The sequence below is a fragment of the Pteropus alecto genome, unplaced genomic scaffold (genome assembly GCF_000325575.1).
Source record: "Pteropus alecto unplaced genomic scaffold, ASM32557v1 scaffold71, whole genome shotgun sequence".
Taxonomy (NCBI): domain Eukaryota; kingdom Metazoa; phylum Chordata; class Mammalia; order Chiroptera; family Pteropodidae; genus Pteropus; species Pteropus alecto.
In genome coordinates, this window is record NW_006433024.1 from 19,562,636 (window position 1) to 19,583,162 (window position 20,527).

General features: G+C 37.3%; 1 protein-coding gene across 6 annotated transcripts in view; it reads left to right on the forward strand.

The window, feature by feature from the left end:
• The window catches only part of ATG13 (autophagy related 13), a 40,538-nt gene that overhangs the window by 13,147 nt on the left and 6,864 nt on the right, over positions 1–20,527 (forward strand). For 5 of the 6 annotated variants that reach the window (XM_015586429.2, XM_015586430.2, XM_006908090.3 and 2 more), the window contains 10 exons: positions 5,518–5,599; positions 6,531–6,611; positions 7,063–7,182; positions 9,222–9,268; positions 10,404–10,544; positions 13,536–13,576; positions 14,351–14,447; positions 14,776–14,874; positions 15,673–15,766; positions 19,728–19,864. In XM_015586429.2, the coding sequence (XP_015441915.1) occupies positions 5,531–5,599; positions 6,531–6,611; positions 7,063–7,182; positions 9,222–9,268; positions 10,404–10,544; positions 13,536–13,576; positions 14,351–14,447; positions 14,776–14,874; positions 15,673–15,766; positions 19,728–19,864 (926 nt within the window). In that variant the 5' untranslated portion in view covers positions 5,518–5,530. Of the gene's footprint in view, positions 1–5,517; positions 5,600–6,530; positions 6,612–7,062; positions 7,183–9,221; positions 9,269–10,403; positions 10,545–13,535; positions 13,577–14,350; positions 14,448–14,775; positions 14,875–15,672; positions 15,767–18,359; positions 18,459–19,213; positions 19,325–19,727; positions 19,865–20,527 lie in introns of all 6 variants that reach the window. The other variant, XM_025044068.1, reaches the window with a different exon arrangement.

Genomic DNA, 20,527 nt, shown 5'->3' on the forward strand with positions numbered 1-20,527 from the left:
GAGACCTGGGTAAGGTGGCATCTGTGGAAATGAAAATGCAGCAAATATAAAGGATTTTGTACAAGCAAGAGTTTGAAGGATTTAGTAACTGGTTAGTATAGTAAAGGGCGGAAAAAAAGGAAAGAATTGAGTTTTATGTTTGTACCAAATTTCTCTTATTATTCCTTGGAGCACTCAAAGAGGAATTTTACAAAAAGCAAAGCATAGGTAGAGTAAATCTTATGTTAACCTAAAGTTAAAAAACTGAAATGAGAGGAAATAAAGTATTCGAGATCAAAGAATTGTAATTCGGGGAGCTCACATTCCAACCAAAAACCCAAATAGTGCCCTCATTACAAAGTGAAAGTAGGGTTTTTTTTGTTTGTTTTTTTTAATCAATAAAAGGAAAGGAATGATTACATGAAAAGAATAAAAAAATTCCTGTTGGTGCTGACAAGCTGAGTTTAACCTTGGCTATATGTGATTGGTTACTGATTCTAACTTCAGATTGAAGGTCCACAATAATCAGTCCTTGTGATCAAGATGTCAGCATTTTTGCTTACTTTGAAACAATTGTTTATAAAACAATTGTTTAGCCCAGTCCAAAGGTTTGGCCTAGTCCGAAGTTTAAAGGAACAAGATGAGCAATTCAGTTGCTCTGGAATGGCAGCTCCATCTCCATTTATGTCATGTTTCTTAATTATATTATACTTATGTTGTAAAGAATGATAGATTAAACCCTCAGGGAACAACAAGCTCTGATGCCTGAGAGATAACTTGTTCCCCAGTGGAGACCTCACCCCTTTTGGCTCAATTCTAGTTACTATAACTAATTCTAGTTACATAATTTTAGTGCTTCCAGTGGTACAAATTCACAGGAGTCATTGTGCCATTATAACATTTGCATTGGTAGATTCTCTGGTGGTGGGCACACAATTCCCCACTTCAGTGTGAACTAAGGGCTGCACAGTCCTCTGGCACTAATCTCAGATCCTCAGTGTTGCTTCAGAGCTGGGAGCTGTTTAACCCTTTAAAAGGTCTTTTTATTTTTACTTTAACATTTGTTAATGTTCTTAACCAAAATTACGAAGGTCTGAGTGGCTATGTGTTTCAAATGCTGTCAACATACAAGTGATAGGCCACAAAAGATAAGTTCTTTATAATTTGGGTCACTTTAGACTTTAGCCTGTTACTGATCACAGTGGACTCTCTTGTGACATCTTATTCTGACAATTATTTCTTCTCAGAGGCGTTTTCTTTCTTCTTCATTGGTTTCTGCCCCCTCCTTATAAATTTGCTCAGATATCCCTATCCTACAAGGAAAATTCTTTTAACAGAATAATAGCCTAACCCTTTTCCTGTCTGACTTCTCAGAAGCTGAATCCATTTCTCACTACTGCTTTAGGAAACCGTCTTTTCAAAGATCATTAGCAACACAATTTCAAATGCAGTGGCCATTTTCTCACCTTTTGAAGATGAAGGAAACCAGAATATGTTACCCCAAAATATGCCTCTTTGACATAAAAATTATTTTGAGCTGAAGGTAATTAAGCAGCAAATGCAGAAGAACCTCTTTCTACCCTCCCCCCATCTGCCTAAAGGCAGGATATAAATTCTCCTTTCACTGGACACAGACATAGCAGCCCTGAGCTGCAAACAAACCTTTAATAGTTTCCTCCCGTTGTTTACCTTCCCACAGTTTGTGGCCCATGCATGCCTAAAAGTGCTTTTGTCCTGTCATTGCTCTACAAATTTATTGTTCTTTGTTTATGATCCTGTATAAGCTGCAATTGTAAGCCGGCTTGAGTTATTTAAATTTCTCCTGTGTGATGTGTGCTGCACATGTTAATAAACCGTTTTTCTCTTGTTAATCTGTCTTTTTGTTAAGAGGCTCACCCGAAAACCAAAGATGGGTTAAGTTTTGCCTCCTCCACAAGAACTTTGTATTGTTTGACCATCCCTTCAGTCGTAAAACTTTCATTTCCCTTCGATTTCAATGAAAACTACTTAGAATCATTTTGCCTATTTGTCTGATTAGTTCTTGCATTTCTCTTTATGGTTCTTTTATGCAGATATTCCCCTAAGGTCTCTGTTATTTTTTGTTTTCTATTTTATCCCTTGGTGATGTCATTACTACTATAGCTTTATATGTACTTTTTTGAGAATATCCACTTCTCTCTCCTTTAACCTCAATCTTAACTTTTTCCTTCAGTTCCAGACTTGGCATTTTCAGATAGATCTTTAGGTGTTTCTAACTTCACCTATGAAAACTGAACCGATTGGCTAAAAATAATGAACCTCAATCCCAGACTTAAACCACATATAGAAATTAATTTGCAAGGGTTCGTGAATCTAAATGTGAAAGGTAGTAATGCTTCTAGAAGAAAATGGAGAATGTTTTCATAACTTTGAGATCAGCAAAAAAAATTATTAACGACACAAAGTGCTAACCATCTAAGGAAAGATTAATAAATTGGACATGTTAAAATCAACAACCTCTGATCTTCAAAAGACTCCATAAGAGGCTACTACTCAGCAATAAAAAGAAACGAACTATGGACACAGAATACAACATGAATAAATCTCAAAATAATTATACTAAGTGAAAGAAGCCAAACAAAGCATGCATACTATATGATTTAATTTATATAAGACTAGAAAATGCAAATAGTGATTTATAGTGATAGAAAGCACATCAGAGGTTATGTAGAGATGGGGGGTTAGGAGGGGCAAAAGGGAGGGATTACCAAGGAACATGAGGAATCTGAGAAATAATGGGTATGTTTACTATTTCGTGCTGATATTTTTAGTTATAAATATCAAAATTTATCAAATCTTATACTTCCAATATATTGTTTATTATGAGTTATACTTCAGTAAGGCTGTTTTTAATGTGGAAATAAAGACCACCCAAATGAGAATGGGTAAAGGTCATTTATTCAGAGCTTATGGCAGAGACTCAAAGGCAGGTAGACCAGTAGGAAGCTTCGTAGGAGAAAAGGGAAGGTATGTCCTGATTTAGAACAATTGGCAAGGGGAAGCTGTAGGTAGCCTAACTAAAAGTGGGGACATCCTGTGTGCTTGGTTAGGGGTACATATTTGGCTTTCTATGGTTGGTCGTAAGTTGGAAGCAGGGGCAAAAATTAAGGATGCTGTCAGTTATTAATCAAGTTCTGGCAGTTTGGGGCCAATTTCTATAGGGGTTATTGTTTGGGTTCCTGGACTAGTTGCTACAGATAGTCTGACTTCCTTGACTAGTTATTGTAGATAGTAGGCTGACTTCTTGAACTACTTAGTGGAGATACTAAGTTGGCTTCCTGGGCTAGTTTCTGCAGGTTGTGGGTCAGAGCTTTATTTTTATATATGTGGTCTGGCCATTAGTATATTCAGACCCTCATGGAAGGAAACAGTCCATAAGAAAGACAAGTCACAGACTTAGAGAAGATATTTGCAGAACATATCCAACAAAGTACTTACATTTACTATATATATTTTGAAAAATCTTACAATTCAGTAAGAAAAAGACAGCCTAATTTTTTAAATGAACAAAAGGTTTTAAGTAGCACTTCACAAAAGAAGGTATCCAAATAGCTAATAAATACATGAAAAGGTGCTAGTAGGGGAAATGCAGTCACCATTTAACCACTAATTTAATCATTAACTATTTTTAATGCAAATTAAATGAGATACTACCACACCCATATCAGGATGGCTAGAATTAAAGACTTAGCAGTAACCTTGAAGTGGTAGTATAGCTGTGGAGCAACTGGAACTCTCATACCCTGCTGGGGGGAGTGTATATTGGTACAGATTCTGGAAAAACTTTTGCAGTATCTGTTAAAGCTAAACTTATATATATTCTGTCACTCAACATTAAAACTCCTGGCTTTATGTCTGGTAGCAGTGAATGTTTATATCTATCAAAGACTCGTACAAGAATATAATAAGCTAAAAAAAAAAAAAAGAATAAGCTAAAAAACAGGAGACAACCCAAATATTTATCAACAATGGAATTTAAAGATTATAGTATAGTCATAAGTCATAAAATAGAGTGCTACATAGCAATGAAGAACAAAGCATTATAAATGAATCTTACATATATGCGTACTGTTGAATAGAGGAAGCTACACACAAAAGAGTTAATACTCTGATTCCATTTATAAGAAATTCAAACAGACAAAACTAATCTATGATAATAGGTCAGAATAATGGTTCCCTTTTGGTAGGCTTATTGACTGCAGGGACACAAGGGAGCCTTCTGGATTACTGAAAATGTTCTATAACTTGGTCTGTATGTGGTTATAAGGGAGTATACATATACAGATATTTATTGAGCTGTACACCCAAGATTTGTACATTTCACTACAAGTGAGTTACATCTCAATAAAGACGCTGGGTTTTTTTAAATACTTGTACTCATTTCCTGTCTCAATACTTTTGTTTACACTTGTCTTTAAAACTAGTTTTCTCTGTAGTTTTTTGACTGAAACCCTGTTAAACTGCAGTCAGTCTGTAAATCCTGTTAGTTCTTCCTTTAAAATATCTTAATACTATTTACAAATCATGCCTGTACTAGAGTTTTAGCCTTGACCACAAGCCTGAATTATTGCCATGTACCTAATTGGCTTCCTTGCTTTTCATACTCAAAACTATTCTACAATATGCTAACTAAGCTGTCTTTCTAAAGCACCATTCAGATCCTAGCACTCTGTGTTACTTCCTCTCCTCAAAAGCCTTGAGGGGGCTGCCATTTCTGGCATACTAGAAGCAGATCAGGCTCTAGCATTGCATTCAGACTCTCATGGTCTGGTCCCAACCAGCCATACTACTTCTTTATCTACACACAATCCTTTGGAAAACTGGAATACTTAATAATTCCAAACCCATCTTGCTCTCTGTTGCTTATACCTCTGTTCAAGCTCTTCTTTTGATGAATGCTTTCTTCCTCAGACCAGCCCCATGTCAAACCATTTCAACCATATGAGGAGAAGGGAGTTATGCTGTGCTTCACAAAATCCGTGAATCTCCTGAAATTATATCCAACTATTTCTATATTTGTGTTTTGTTTTGTTTTTTGAAAAAAGAGCTTGTCTTGCCATCAGATTCTTAAAAGGAGTCCATAAAGCCCCCAAAGTTAAATCGATTTAGCGCCCTTTTGAAGGAATGTAGATGAATTCATTTTATGTTTTAACAAAGTTTTCGTCTTATTAAAACTTAGTTCTCAATATGCTGGGTAATAAAACTTTTAAATAGATAAATTATATTTAAGGCTCAGTTTCAGATTCAGAAAAATGGCTTGTCTTCATCCATTTTTTAGGTTCCTAGATTTAGCTCCTTGTGTAGAGTTTATTTTCCTCAAAAGATAGTATCTTAATATTTTTCGCTTTGGTATCTTTAGTTAGGGGGGGAGTTTTTTCCCCTCTTCCACATGACTGTTTATGCAGCTAGTAGACAAGACCATCTCTGTATGCTTTGCTGTAGCAATCCCTTTTAAAAGGTACTAGTCACATTTTTCAACTTTTTGTTTGTTTGTTTTAGATTATCATAGGCAATGGAAACTGATCTCAATTCCCAGGACAGAAAGGACCTGGACAAGTTCATTAAATTTTTTGCCCTCAAGGTAATATATCCATTCTCTTGAGCCTAGAACTGTTAGAAATAACTTCCGTGCTTTTCTGTTTTTGGAAATACAGCATAACAGCTTGCAGCTTGCCCATTTTAAGGAATACTTCTGTCTGTTGTAAACCAAACTGTGAAGTTTGGGGGTGGTACTGGGGGTGTAACTAAAAAGTAGCTTCCAATTTTCCACAGCTATTTGTTGTAAAAAATTTATTTTGCAAGGCTGTTTGCAGAAATGTCAAACTATTATGCCAGGTTATTGGCACAGTATGTCCCCTTGGGTGGGAACAAAGACTGTGGTGGACTGGAATGGACAGCATTTTGGGCATCTTTCCCAAACCATCAACTAACTCTGAAATGTGTAACTTTCATTTATGGCTCCATTCTGGGTAAATGAGGAATTCAAACTGAATTTTGAATGCTTTGGAAGTTATATTTTCCTAAATCTAAAAATCATTTCCACCTCTATCATTCCCTCCTCTCAAACATTTGCCATGTAAGAAAATTTCATGCAGTAGATTCTGGTTGTAAAATTAGTTGGAATACTTTTGCCATATGGGCCAAAGGATGAATAATTGTGGAATCCTTAGTTTAAATCTACTATGATTACATAAGTGTATATTTAAACCTACAGTTTGACTTGTTTCTTTATGAAAGTCAGAGCCACCATGTGCAACTTTCCTTCTGCCATGTTAGAATATTACAGATTCCAAGCCTCAAACTATAATTCCTCTAATTGGTTGGTACTATATCCTCAGGAATATTTACAGTATTCTTTTTGTGCAGCATTTTTTTCTATCTGTTCTTGAATGTTTTTAGTTCCTAAAGTATAGTTAAGATCATTGGCATCTTTTTAAGCCTACATTGGGAGGATTTTAACTCTGTTGGGGGGGAGCCAAATTAATTTCTGTTGTTTGATTGGTTTTTTTTAGACTGTTCAAGTGATTGTCCAGGCTCGACTTGGTGAGAAGATTTGTACTCGTTCATCTTCATCCCCAACGGGTTCAGATTGGGTAAAATTCCTATTCTTTGCTAAGGGATATACTATGGCCTTTGTGACAAAGAATTACAGTATAATAATAAGGAATACTATTAATAGGATTACTAAATCATAACATTAAAATATCTAATTCTATTTGATTCAATCACTTGGAAAGTATTGTTCTTCATCGAATGTTAGTCCTGGATTTATTTGGCTCTTGGCTTTCTACTATAATAGGTGAAAAGCTTAGTCTTTAGAACACAAAAATATCTTGTTACCTAATCCTTGTAATAGGTCATTAGCATTTTCAACCACAGTTTGGGTCTTTGATGCAGGATATCTCAGATGGGGAAGGAAGAAGTGAATGAATGTTCTTAATCAGTCAAAGCAATGCCTGCAGTACCCAACATACAGTCTGACTACTTTATGTTTCCATAATGTTCCATGTGCGTGCTTAACCCCAAATCTCTTTTGTTTTCTAGTTCAATTTAGCAATCAAAGACATCCCAGAGGTTACACATGAAGCAAAGAAGGCACTGGCAGGGCAGCTTCCCGCCGTCGGGAGATCCATGTGTGTGGAGATCTCACTCAAGACTTCTGAGGTAAGGTTCTGGCCAAGATGGCATCTTAAGTTGGCACTCAAAGCTCTTCACACTCTGGTTCCAGCTCAGCCTGATTTCTGCCTGTTTCTTCTCTGAACTTCTCATCATTCTCTGAGGGGGGCGTGGTTTTTGTACTTGTTCTTCCAACCACCTGGAATAGGCTTTGCCCTCATCTTCACATATGTCATGTATGATTGAGATGTTCTCATCCTTCAAGACTCATATGCTCTAGAAAATCTCCCCTTTCTAGAGGGAGAGGAAACTATTCCCCTTAGACTTCCCATGTGCTTTGTTTATATTTGTTCCTAGAGAATAATTTGCTGTATTATGATTTTTTAAAAATATTTTTTGCTCACTGTATTCTGTGTTAAGATCGAGGCAGATATTGTTACTTGTATGTTTATTAATCTATTTCCATTACAGGATTGTGAGACTGCATGGTATAATGAAAGGCAGATGGAGTTTGCTGCTATATAGACCCAAGTTTAGGTCCCAGCTGAGTGACTTTGGCCAAATTACTCAATCCCACTCTCACCAACACCATCAAACTGACACTTCAGTCTTGCAGGGCTACAATATTTTTTCATTTAATTCTTATTTCTAAATTGGATAACATGATATACAGTAGGCGATCATCATATGTTCCTACTCATACTTTACACTTTTTTTCTGGAAGTCAGCAGCTATGCCACATCTTATTTATCTTTGTGGTTCTTCAAATTCTTTTCTAAATGAGGCAGGATATAAATAAATAATCATCTCCGTGCCTAACACAGTGCCTGGGATGGCACATAGTAGGCTCTCAGTGAATTTTGTTGAATGAATGATGTCACTACTTATTCCATGGAAACCTTAGGACCAAATTAAAAAACTTCCTATTCTTCTTTATTGAATTGCCAGTTTATACTATAATTTATTTTTCTTAGTGATCCATAGGGAGTCCCAAAGGAATCCTTAGAAGAACTCTCTCCTCTCTCAGGCATGTGTGAAATCTGACCATAAACTTCTGATTGTCATAGAGAAACCACACTGACTTGTCTTGGATTCTTCCTACTATCCAGTCATTCCTTAATTTTGGGGCGGGGGGGATTCAAAATTCATTATGTCATTTAGAAATGACAATGTAATGAGAAGAATATATATTAAGGATACATATTTAAATTTGATCTGGAACCAGTAAAAGTTCTCTATTCCACAAACTAACTAACCCAAGCTTACTCCCAAACCTAAAAGAATAGCCCTTTCAAACTAATTAGTAAAAAGGTTACTTGTTTTCAAAGGTATGGGACTATCCTTCTCACTCAGTGACACATAGGATTATTACCGGGTTGAGAGAGATTCTGGCTTTAGTCTTATTTTTTTCTTTCCCACCCACTAGACTAAGTCTGTTCAGAGTAACACAGAGAGACTTTGAATAGTTTGGCTAAAGACATGAGATAAAAAGATTTTAAGGAGCTTGTTAAGGTATTCTTTAATTGTGGATGTCACCTAAAAATACCCCTTATAGAGTTGGAGGGAAAGGCCCTCTCCATCATTGAAAGTGTAGGCCTTTCTGAAGAGTACATAGCAAAAGTCTTAGAAGTATGAATACCCTTTGATCTAATGATTCTAATTCTGGAAATTTGCCTTAAGAAATTAGTTCAGAGTATGTGCAAAGTTTTAGTCTCAAGGCTATTTATCACAATGTTGTTTGTAATAGTAAAAAATTAGAAGCAACCTGTATGTCCAAGTATGATTGGATAAAATGATTGCCTTATGGTGGAATACTATGCAACTGTTAAAAACAATGCAGAATTTTTAATTATAAGGACAATTCCATGTTGTATTTATTAATAAAAAATCGATAAAAATAGTATATATAGTATAATTTCACTTTTATTTAGTAAAGTGGATGATTGGATTATAAACTGATCTCTTTTTTGCTTATTCATACTTTCTAATATATTTTATAGTGATTGTATATAGTGCTTTGTTATAAGAAAAAAGAAGGTAACTAAAAAAAAAATAAAATGAATATTTTTCATTGGTTCCATATACAGGGAGATTCCATGGAGCTAGAAATTTGGTGTCTTGAAATGAATGAAAAGTAAGTGCTCTGTTTTAGGGTGCTTGGTTGTGGTGGCTGAGGATAAAGCAGTGAAAAGCAGGGCTTTGTTATCAGTTATGGAGGGTGTTTTGACCACTTAAAATCAGTAGGTCTTTGCTACAATTTGCTTCATGCTTGGCTTCCAGCCCAGGCACAGAGATGACCTTCAGAGGGAGTGTCGGTCCAGAGAGACTCAGACACCACAGGGAAAAGAGCAGAGAGAAAGCTGAAAAGGGTTGTTTGTTTTCCCAGAGTACAGATAGTTCTTTGATTAAATCCTTTGGGAGCTCTTATAACATGACTTCTCTATTTTGTCTGTTTTCTGTGTGGCAGACATCCAATAAGATGTCCCCTCACGACTCCTTTTTACATATTATGTTGGTCATGGATTGAAAATACATGTTTTTTCCCTCCTACATTTTCTTCTTTCAAGACAGATTAGCTTACTTCCTGTCTGAAGTTTCAGTTTTCAAGAAGAGTATACATATAGGAAAATTGAGGAAATAGCAACACATCAAAAGAAAATTGTTAGTAATAAGTATATGTGGTATTTAAAAAATGAGAAAGCAGAATTGCCAGGTTATATTCCAAAATTTTAGTGCCAGATTTCCTGTTAGATGTATAGAGGTAGACAACTCATGAGATAGTACATTGAAATTATGTTTGCACCTTCAGTAATGTAATAGCAACATTGAATTACTGTTTTTAAGTGTGTTGCTTTAATTCTTAGATAACTGCTTCAGAGCTAGAAAAAATATATTGGGTGCCTTTTGGGGCCTGTCTCCCAGTGTCTTAATGCATATGAAAATGAAACTTTGCCTTGTCTCAACAATCCGTTGATAAACTGACAAAGAACTCTATAATACTTATACTTTTAGTTCAAAGTGTGTTTTCATAATAAATTTAATCTTATACAGTTCCAGTGTTAATTTGCAGCCATCTCTATTGAATGTAATACTCTATGAATAGTATATTTGGACAAAGCAGTTTATGTTCTATCAGAATGTAGGAATAATGCCAACAAACTAATCTTCATCACTAGATGGAAAATAATATCTTATATCATTTGCATTTCTCTTTTTCATTTTACTTTAGTTGAATAGGAGAATGCTGATAGTTTCTATGTGCTCTGCAGGTGTGATAAAGAAATCAAAGTTTCCTACACAGTGTACAACAGACTGTCATTGCTGCTGAAGTCTCTCCTTGCTATAACTAGAGTGACACCAGCTTACAGACTCTCCAGAAAACAAGGGCATGAATATGTCATATTGTACAGGTAAACAGCGTGGCTGCTTACTTCTTGACTCACTGGTTGGCCTCATCGCTTTACATATTGTCTAACTGGCATTCAGGTATTATTCAGGTATTCTGTGATTAATTTTCAGACGAATGGTTGGGTAGTTGATGCTATAGCTTTACTTTGATTGTCTACCCATCCTCCCTTATGAACCTCAGCTTTCTAAAGCTACCAAGTTCTTTGTCCTTTTGTATTTTGTCCTTCTTGGATTTTGAGGTCCTACTGATACACATCTCAAAGCTGGAAAAGGAGCTTAAGACTTTAAAAAATAGACTGTTTTGGGAAGAGTCCATAGCCTTCTGTATTCTCGAGTTAAATTAAAACTTTTTGTCTAACAAATTGCTAATTCAGTTTGTTTTTAGTCAGTCATTTGTGGATGTAAAGAACCGAGTATCTTGAAATATTTCACCTCCACACCTATTTATTGAGTACCTTTCTAATGTAAGCATTGTCCTAGGCCCAAGGAAGAACTATACAGAGGCCCTGCCTTTCAGGTGTTTCTAATCTAATGGGGGAAACAATTTGGTACTTGTATAATTACAGTAAAAAGCAGGATTTGAAAACTGCATAATAGTATCAGGAAAAAAAATACTGGGAGAACACAGGAAGAGAAAGTTTGTTCTGGCTGGGAGAAACGAGACAGGATTCATGGAGAAAATGGCCATTAAGCTAGACCTTAAGGCAGAGAGAATTTCAGCTGGTAGAAGTGAGGAAGAAAGATCATTCTGGGTGGGGAGTACAACAGATGGCAAGGCACAGAAATAGGGGTGGGGTGTGAGCTGTACTCAGATTGTCCAGTGGACCAGAGTAGCGGTCTAAAGGATATGTAGGAAATTGTGAGAGCAGAGCATGGAAAGCCAGAAGTTCTCAAATCATCCAAGACTCTTTTCTTTCCTATTAGTGATGAGCCATTGGATTTAGCCTTTTGAGTACATGTATAGAGCTGATTTTGAGAAGAATTAGTATAGCAGGATGGAAGGACTAAGGGTTAGAGACTAACTAGTTCTGTTGAAACAATCCAGTACCTGAGATAATTATCAAGTTATTCTTTAACTTTCTTAGCAATAATCTAGCAACCCTACCCATGTTTATTTTTCCAAGTCTTTAATACATTTTTCTAGTCTTCTCTATAGTCTTCCTAGGTTTCAAGTTCAGTATTCCATTTGAAAACTACTAGACTTTTCAGATACAAAAGAAAGATTACTTTCTAACTCTTACTTCCCATTTACCTATGCTAAGGCCCCTTCATTTCTTTTTTTATAAGTAGCCATACTACACTACTAATCATCAGCTTAGTTAACTATGACTTCTAGTCCTTTTCATATTAGTGTTTAAAGTCTTCTTTTATCCTGTATCTTTGGAGTAATACAGTATTTATTACTGTTTATCATTTAGAAGTACTTTTGGATGCAAATAACTGTGGTTTAAACCATGGAAAAGTGGTTTCAGAGGTAGATTTGGCTCCTTTTTTTCCCTTTTATACTGTTGTCGACAAGTTGACAGTATAGCTTTATACCATAAAAGAATAGCTTTGTCTTTTTTTAAAAGCTGTATTATCATTTTTCTCCTTGACCCTTTAGATTTGATTATGTCATTGTAGAATTACATTGTTATAAAAACATCCTAGATTTGTCATTCAAAACTGAATTAATGTTTTGTACTCTACTATCTGTGAAGAAAACTTTCTTAGCATCTGAATGGCATAAAGAGTCTAGCCAAGGAAAGGTTTAACATGATTAGGTTGTTTTAAGCACTGTACCAGTATTCAAATTTGTAGTGAGCTATTAAGCGTCAGCTTTTATTAGAGGGCATCTAGCAAAATCTCTTTTGGCAACACTTCGTTAACGTCATTTCTATATTACTTTATGGCAGGAGTCAGCAAAGTAGTTAACAGACCATCTGCTTGTTTTTATATTTTAGAACATAGCCACCCTATTAGTTTACATATCATCAATGGTACTTTTGCAAGACAACAACAAAGATAAATAGTTGCCACCAACCATATGGCCCCCAAGCCTAAAATATTTACTATTTAATCCTTTTAACAAAAGTTTGCTGATTTCTGCTTTATGGTGCTATTACTTCGAGCATGTATTTCAGATGTTTTTTTCCCAAATGGGGCTATAATCTGAGACCTAGGATTCAGATTTATCCTGAATCTCATCCCTGAATTATCCTTATCTCATTTGTAACACTTAACCATAGGGCTTTGTACATCATTGGTGTTTAGTTTTTAACAATATTACTTGAAAAAATATATTTTGAGTGTTTTCTAATTTAGACTTTTAGCTAACATAGACTGGCCTTCCAAGATTGGTGGAAAGGTTCTACTATATTTATATTTTTAGAATACTCTTACTTAATTATTCTATGGTGGAAAAGATTTTCTAATTTTTTAACCAATTTACTTTGGAATGACTTGACAAGCACAGAGAGCTCTTTTTAATTGAAAACCACTCTTCAAAATCTAGTACCTTCTGTTGCATATTTGAAAATTACAAAGAGTAGATCTTAAAAGTTCTCATCACAAGTAAAAAAGTTCTATAACTGTATGGTGACAGTTATAAACTTATTGTGGTGATCATTTCACTATATATAAATATTGAATCACGTCGTACATCTGAAACTAATATAATGTTATATGTCAGTTATACTTCAATTAAAAGAAAACTAGTACTTTCTAATATTAGTTCCAGATCTGTTTGCCAATTTTATTTATATATTCTTTATTTTCTAGTAGATATACTTTAAAAACATGTTGCAGAAGTGGGAAGAAGAAACTTAAATAGCAGTTTCCACTTGATTATTATTTTCCTCATTTTTTTAACCAAACCTCTCTATATACACTGTTAGGAGAGATGTTCATACAGATAAGAAGGGTTTGTTTTGTTTATTTTGTTTCTAGATGTTTTGGCTATAGAGGCCATTAGAATAAAGAATCAGGTAACATTTCTTCTTTCTTCCTTACAGAATATATTTTGGGGAAGTTCAGCTGAGTGGCTTAGGAGAAGGTATGTATTAGGTTAAAACACATTTGTAGTGTTAAGAGCTTGTGTGCTGCCTGTAATGATATGTACCTTGTGATTTTAATATGTATAATATGAGTAAGGAAAAGAGGTAGGTGGTCCAAACAGCAGCCAGGGAAATGACTGAATAATTTTCCCCAATTTCCAATAACTCAGTATTCTTTCTTATTCTTTATACAATTGTTGGTTTCCTGATTTTCTACAATGAGCATGTTAAATGTTTGCGATGAACATCAGTTTTGAAAAATTGGAAATGAAACCAAGAAAACCAGGAAAGCTTGGTTGGAAGTATCACCTGCAAGGCCCTGGCTCTTTTCCATACTTAGTTCTGGGGTGGCACCTTGAGTGGACTTGCGGTTACTTCTTAAATATAAAGAATCATATTTACAAATATAAACATGAGTGACAAACTCCTAGTGCCTTTTTGCTGTCTCATTGGATATGTGACACATCTGGGCAGGGTTGGTTAGGACTCACTCAAGCTTCAGTATTAATAAGTTTTACCTCTTTGAAGGTAGTTTTATCTGCAAATAGAATGCTGTTTCTCCTGATAGTATTAGGTCAATATAAAATTAATTGAAAGAAAAAATAATAAACACACACACAGAGACATACACACGAAATCGAGACCGCTGCCCTCAAGGTGCTAAGTGGATAATACCAGAGATTGTATAGGTTGAATGATTCACGGAATGACAGACTGAGGGGCAATGTCAGTATTCTCTGGAAAAAAAGCTAATTGTTTATCTCTTCTCCTAGGTTTCCAGACAGTTCGTGTTGGGACAGTGGGTACCCCTGTGGGCACCATTACTCTTTCTTGTGCCTACAGAATTAACTTGGCATTCATGTCCACCAGGTGAGGAAAGGGTGTTGGAATCCAAAAGAACTCTTCCAAAGATACTAAATTTTTTTTCACCCAAACTCCATGGCTAAGCCTACAGTTCAGCTTTGCCATTGCTGAAATCAGTCCCCTTTTAAAGTATAAAATAGAGAGTTCAGATTCCAGATTAGAGAATCTGAGTGTTGCAGAGCCAACAATGTAGAGATGGTGGTTTATATTTAGAGGTGCAATAGTTAAGGCTCTAGTGGTTCCTGCTAATAGGTATTGAGTGGGGGGCCTTCTGAGGCCTTCAGCGGGGCTGGCAAGCCATTCTAACAAATATCGTAATCTTATTGCATTTCAGGCAATTTGAGAGGACCCCACCTATCATGGGGATTATCATTGATCACTTTGTGGACCGTCCCTATCCCAGCTCCTCTACCATGCACCCCTGCAATTACAGGTGAGGAATGTGACAGGTACCTTCCCAAACTGCTAGGCAGAAGCATCCATCTTTCACAGGTACATAGAGCACCTTTATTAGCAGTCACTGATGGACAGAAAGCACAGATAGAGACACCACAAGGAGAGAGAAAGAATGGCTAGCTTCCTTTCATGCAGCTGCCTGTAAGGCACACCAGGACTTGGGGTATACAGAATGTCTCAAAATTCTTGGAACTGTTGGATCTTGACAGTAGTGATTTAACTTTTCATTTGATTTTACCTAGAGACTATAAATAAGAGTGGCCGTAACTTATAGAATGCCCTTTGCAAATTAAATGGTTTTCAGGCTGCTATTTGCATAATTCAATTGTACGTCAGAATCAGACATCTCTTAGTCTAGGTCCCAGAAAACAGTATTCTCTAGAATTTGGGATAGATGTGTGTCAGGAAGGATACTACCTGTATGTGAAAGACCTGTGAAGTTGCATAGGTTTGTCTTTGGAGTTTAGACTTTTGTTTCCCTGCATTGTGTTGCTGACAGTTCTTTGGCCCCAACACTGGCTATGCCTAAGAAAATATTCTCAAATGATATGTCAGGTAAGATGTTTGGGTTTAAAAAAAGCCATTGTCAACCTCTTGATGCTGCTTTCTGGAAATGTTTAAAATTCTGAAGGACTCAACACAGCTCTCTTGCCATTATGAACTCTGCCTGAAACAGTCGTCACAGCCTGCATCTTTATGTAACCTCCCTTTGTGTCCTTTCTAAAATTGATTGCCATCACCATAAAATTCATGATTTCTTTTCCCCTCACTATAGAACCGCTGGTGAGGACACTGGAGTAACATATCCTTCAGTGGAAGATTCTCAAGAAGTGTGTACCACCTCTTTTTCCACCTCGCCTCCATCCCAGGTAGGGGGAAATGGGTTCTGGGGTGGTGGTAGTTATTTGGTCCATATATGGGCCCTATGAAATGGTGTCAAAATTTAGTTTCTTTTGGTGGCGGTAAGGGCGATTGTTTCGAGGGGCTTCTTTTAAGAGATGAGGGAGATCCTTTTATCCAGTAGGTAATATTGCAGTATTTTAGTCTGTAACCATTCTTAACCCATAAGATTACATGTTATCTTTACCTTCCTGGGGACATCTTAAAATTCCCTAGAAAATCAGTCACAGAATTCCACATGCATTCTCATACCAGAGAGATCCTCTAACCTATACTTTTTCATTGGGTAGCTACTTCTCGTTTGAAGTGGTAAATATGGTTTCTAATAATGGAAGGAGCACAAAAGGAACAAATAACTATTTAGCATAAATTGCCAATAAGAAGCCAGCAATGCAGTTTTTCTTAATAGTGTACATAGATTTCTGTCTATCTACATTCTCTATCTGAACATTTTGAACCATTCTCCAGTTGAGTCCATCTTCAATGTCAGACTGAATTTCAGGCCCCAAACAATGTTAGCTTCCCCAGAGGAGGTACCTATGTAGCCTTGTTGTATAATATACTCTACTGAGACTGCTTTAGCTAAGGAATCATTTTTGCCAGCTGACTGAATTTCAAGACATATTTCTTTCTTTCCACCCTGTCATTCATCATCTGCCTCATCGCCTGCAGATTCCTGCTCTACCTGCCCATCATCCCTGTTATTCCCTCTCCTGTCTTTCACTTTAGGCACTAGACCAATTCAGTTCTACTTTCCTTTAAACTAGCTCCAGAATACCCCTTTCACCCTCTTACTTTGGGGGCTCAGCAAATTAATTGGCTATCTACAAGTTATTTTCTCTGTTTATTAAATTAAGAAAAAATTTAAATTTATCTCATCCTGGGCGTTAGGAGATACAGGATTACAATTATGGTTCTAATCCATTTCAAAAGTAGAAATTAGGCACAAAAGCTAACTTAAATGTGTGTGAAAGACATTACAGAATCCACAGATACTATTATTTCTATTGTCCCAATTTAGAGTTAAAGAAGTTCTTATTGTAAAGTTGCCTAATAGGTTGGTTTGGGGGTATGGGGATTGGTATTCCCCTCCCCACATCAATATACGTAAGCGTGAGTGTTGCCATTGCCCTGGGAGTGTAGCTTCTGGCACACTACTGGCCTAGAGCAATCAGACCCCAAAAAGGGGGAAAGTCCACTTCCTTAATAGTACACATTAGTGGGAGTAGATTATTTTTTAGATAATCAAAATGTGAATATGTCAAGCTTAATGTTTATTAAACAGTTTTATTGTGTTTTACAAGTGATAAATTCATAAACAATAAAGTTGTGAACTTAGGAGCTATGAGGGATGGCGAAGCTGGGCCTTAGTAAATCAATTTATCTTTTTCTCTGATACAGTGGACATTTGACCCAACTCCAGAAGTAAAGGGAAGTTTAGTAGTTTCTGATATTTTCATAAAAATTTGTTGACCTGTGTAATAAGAACCTATCTTTTTCATGGATTCAGTGTCTTTTCACAATTTAAAAGTAGATCACACCAAGATCTTATCAATATTGAGCACCCCATGGGTGAGCTCTGTCCCTATCCCTGAGTACCTCTAATCAAGCTGGTACAGTTTGGTGCAGAAATACTCATTTTGAACAGAGAGAGAAAATCATTTGCCATCAGGTCTTCTGATTCCCGTAAATACTGAAATTGTTTCTTCTTTGGTTTAGCTTAGGAAATTACGTAATTATTCAACAACTCCTATTTGAGCTTTTGCTAGAGTCCAATAAATACATGTTAATGTGACGTTTATTTTGCCAACAAAACAAGGATCATCATCATTTGGGCAGAGTTGAGTCAAGAAATAGTTGCGACCCTGATCCTGCTGCTGTGACTTAAGGTTCCCACTCCAGTACTAAGCATTAATCAGCTAATTGGTGAAACTTATTAAAGATGGAACAGTAAGATCCAAAATAATCATCATGCCCAGAATTTGCTTTGAAATCATAAGAGTTTTCAAAGTGCCCTAGCTCTTACTCCATCAAGTTCTCCTACACCATCAGGGAGTATAAGAACACACAGAGTTCCAGCCAACAATGTCAACTGTTTAAACCGGTCTCTGAAGATTCTGGGTCTCCAGAAAAAGACCTTCACTCTAACAGTTTAATCTCAACATCCTCATTCATCCTGAGCACACCTTGTCTGCTCTCAGGCCCTTCTTATTGGAGATTGTTCTCTAATGTCCTCCTAGTCCTCTTGACTAAACACAGACCAATGCTTGGTTCAAGTTTCCCTGGTTTGCCAAGTCATTCCAGCTTGACTCAGCTTTGTTTTCCACCTGTTCTTCAGGGAGGCACGCATGCAATGGAACACCCTGGGATAAACATCTTTTCAGACCCTTCCAAGTTGTCCTTTTGGGAAGGCGGTCATGCAGCTTTCTCCCTGCTTCACGCCTGACTTCCATTGTGTATTTCAGCTTCTGTTGCTACTGCCCCTTCGGAGTTTCTTCACTTCTTTCTCAAGTCCTTTTTCTTTTTTCTTGTTCTTCTGTCTCTGTTTGTATCTGTACACAGTGTGTGTTTACTGTCACAAAGGCACATTTTCAGACCCCTACTCCTGTGGTGACGGATACCCTGAGGGTCCCTATGGCTGGACTGGCCTTTTCCCATCAAGTGAGTCCATACTGGGAATAAGGGGATATATCAGATGGTATCTTTTTATTTAAAAATTGTAAATAAAGTATAGACTATAGCCATTTAAATGTCCCCAAAGTGTTCTGTTGGTTATTTTGAGGCTTGGTAATTGATTTTTAATAGGACGCATCCCTAGCAGAGCAGCCTAAAATAGGATTTTTCACTTGTCCCTCCTCCTCCTACCATTGATGTGAAAAATATAGGGAATTATTTATATCTTATTTCCAAATAAATAACCCAAGAGTAGTATTCTATTTTTTTTCAACATAAATAGGAACCTTCCCATACCCAGTGGTGATGGAGGGTGTGATTAGAGAAGACACCTTCTGTTTTAAAGGGTCCTCAAGGACAAAGGAGAAAATAGAATGACCTGGGAAAAACTGATAACTTTGCCTCCAAGTTCTGCCCAGGCTTGTGTTCCACATTCTTCTGGGCTGGAAACCGAAACGGTTAGCTGAGCCCCTTTGTAAAGGGGAGCAAGGGGTTCATTTGAGGTCTTTGGAAGGCTGCAGAGCCAGGAACCTCAACCCCACTGCAACAAGTCTCTGCTGTTTCATCTACAAAGTAATGGCCTGATCTGTCTTGAACTTTTACATCAGGCCCCTGTACCATGAAGATGTGGGCTGGGATTCATTCCTCATCTCTCTACTGATCTGGATCATTAGTCATACTTCAGGATTGCCTATTTTGTCCTCCTCCTTTCCTCTGCCCCTCTTTGTTTTTCTCTTGCTTAGCTCTCAAGCTCTCGCCTTTCCTATCAGCCTGCTGCCCTGGGCATTGGATCAGCTGACCTGGCTTATCCAGTAGTGTTTGCTGCTGGCTTAAACACCACACACCCTCACCAGGTATCTTTAAAGATGGGGAGGACCCTGTGGGCTCCTGTGCTGCCTCTCCTGCCCTGAGGCAGTTGAGGGGCCTCTTGATAAATCAGTTTTATTCCAAAGCAAAGCTCTTCTGTGACTTTGGAGGACTAACATGACTCTGAGAGAAAGGGACCTGTTAGACTCCAGAAAGGAAAGAAGAGCTTCCCAAGTGTTTTCTCTCTTTCCTTTTCCCTCTGTAGTCATTGCCATGCATGTCTCCCATTAACTGAGTCCCAGAGAAGATAAAGAGCCAAGGCCTCTGCCCACTGGGTGGCAGCATTGGTGATGGAAAAGCTTGAAAGCAGATACATCATGCTAGGCCGTGAGTGTCCCCTCCTGCCTGACACTGCCACGATTCACTGTATTTTTTCATTTTTCCCCAAAGCTAATGGTTCCTGGGAAGGAAGGTGGGGTACCCCTTGCTCCCAACCAGCCTGCCCACGGTGCCCAGGCTGATCAGGAGAGATTGGCAACCTACACCCCTTCTGACGGGGCCCACTGTGCTGCCACACCTTCCAGCAGGTGAGTTCACGTCTTGGCTCTGCCGCTGCTCAGGCCAGCCAGAGGCCTCTCTTTCCTGACACGTATGCTTATTTGGTATTAGGAAAGAATAGCTTTCAGCATTGGCTCAGGCTTGGCATTTGCATCCAAAATGTGGAATCTTTTAAGTTCCTGATAAGAATCTTATTTGCAGCTGGTATGTAAGGAAGCTAACAGCAAACGACAGGTGCTTGGCTCTTATCTGAAGGAGTTTTTCAGATGTTTTTCTCTTACTCCAAGATTTATTCCCTTGAAGTCAGTCTTCAGTGTTTCTTGAGGACCAGAGCAGGATATTTATCATAATCCTGAAGCCTGGAGCCACAATGTGCCTGCGGTGGTAGTTGGGATTGATTTTCTGCTATGTGAGTGCCTCAGGGAGATCCTTTAGAAACAACTGTTTTTCCTCATTAAAAATTTTTTTTTAATTTTTGTCTTTTTTGGTTACAGAAGTAATACATTCTGTGAAATTCAAATTATAAAGACATTGATTAGGTAGAAAATGAATGTTCTTATAATCCCACCCTGCATCTTCTTTTAAAAGACAACAGGATCCCAGAAGGGTTAAGTAATTTGCCTGGAGCAGTTAGTTTGCAGAGTGGCCCGACACAAGCCTAGCTGTTTGGACTATAAGTCCAGCTCCAGCTC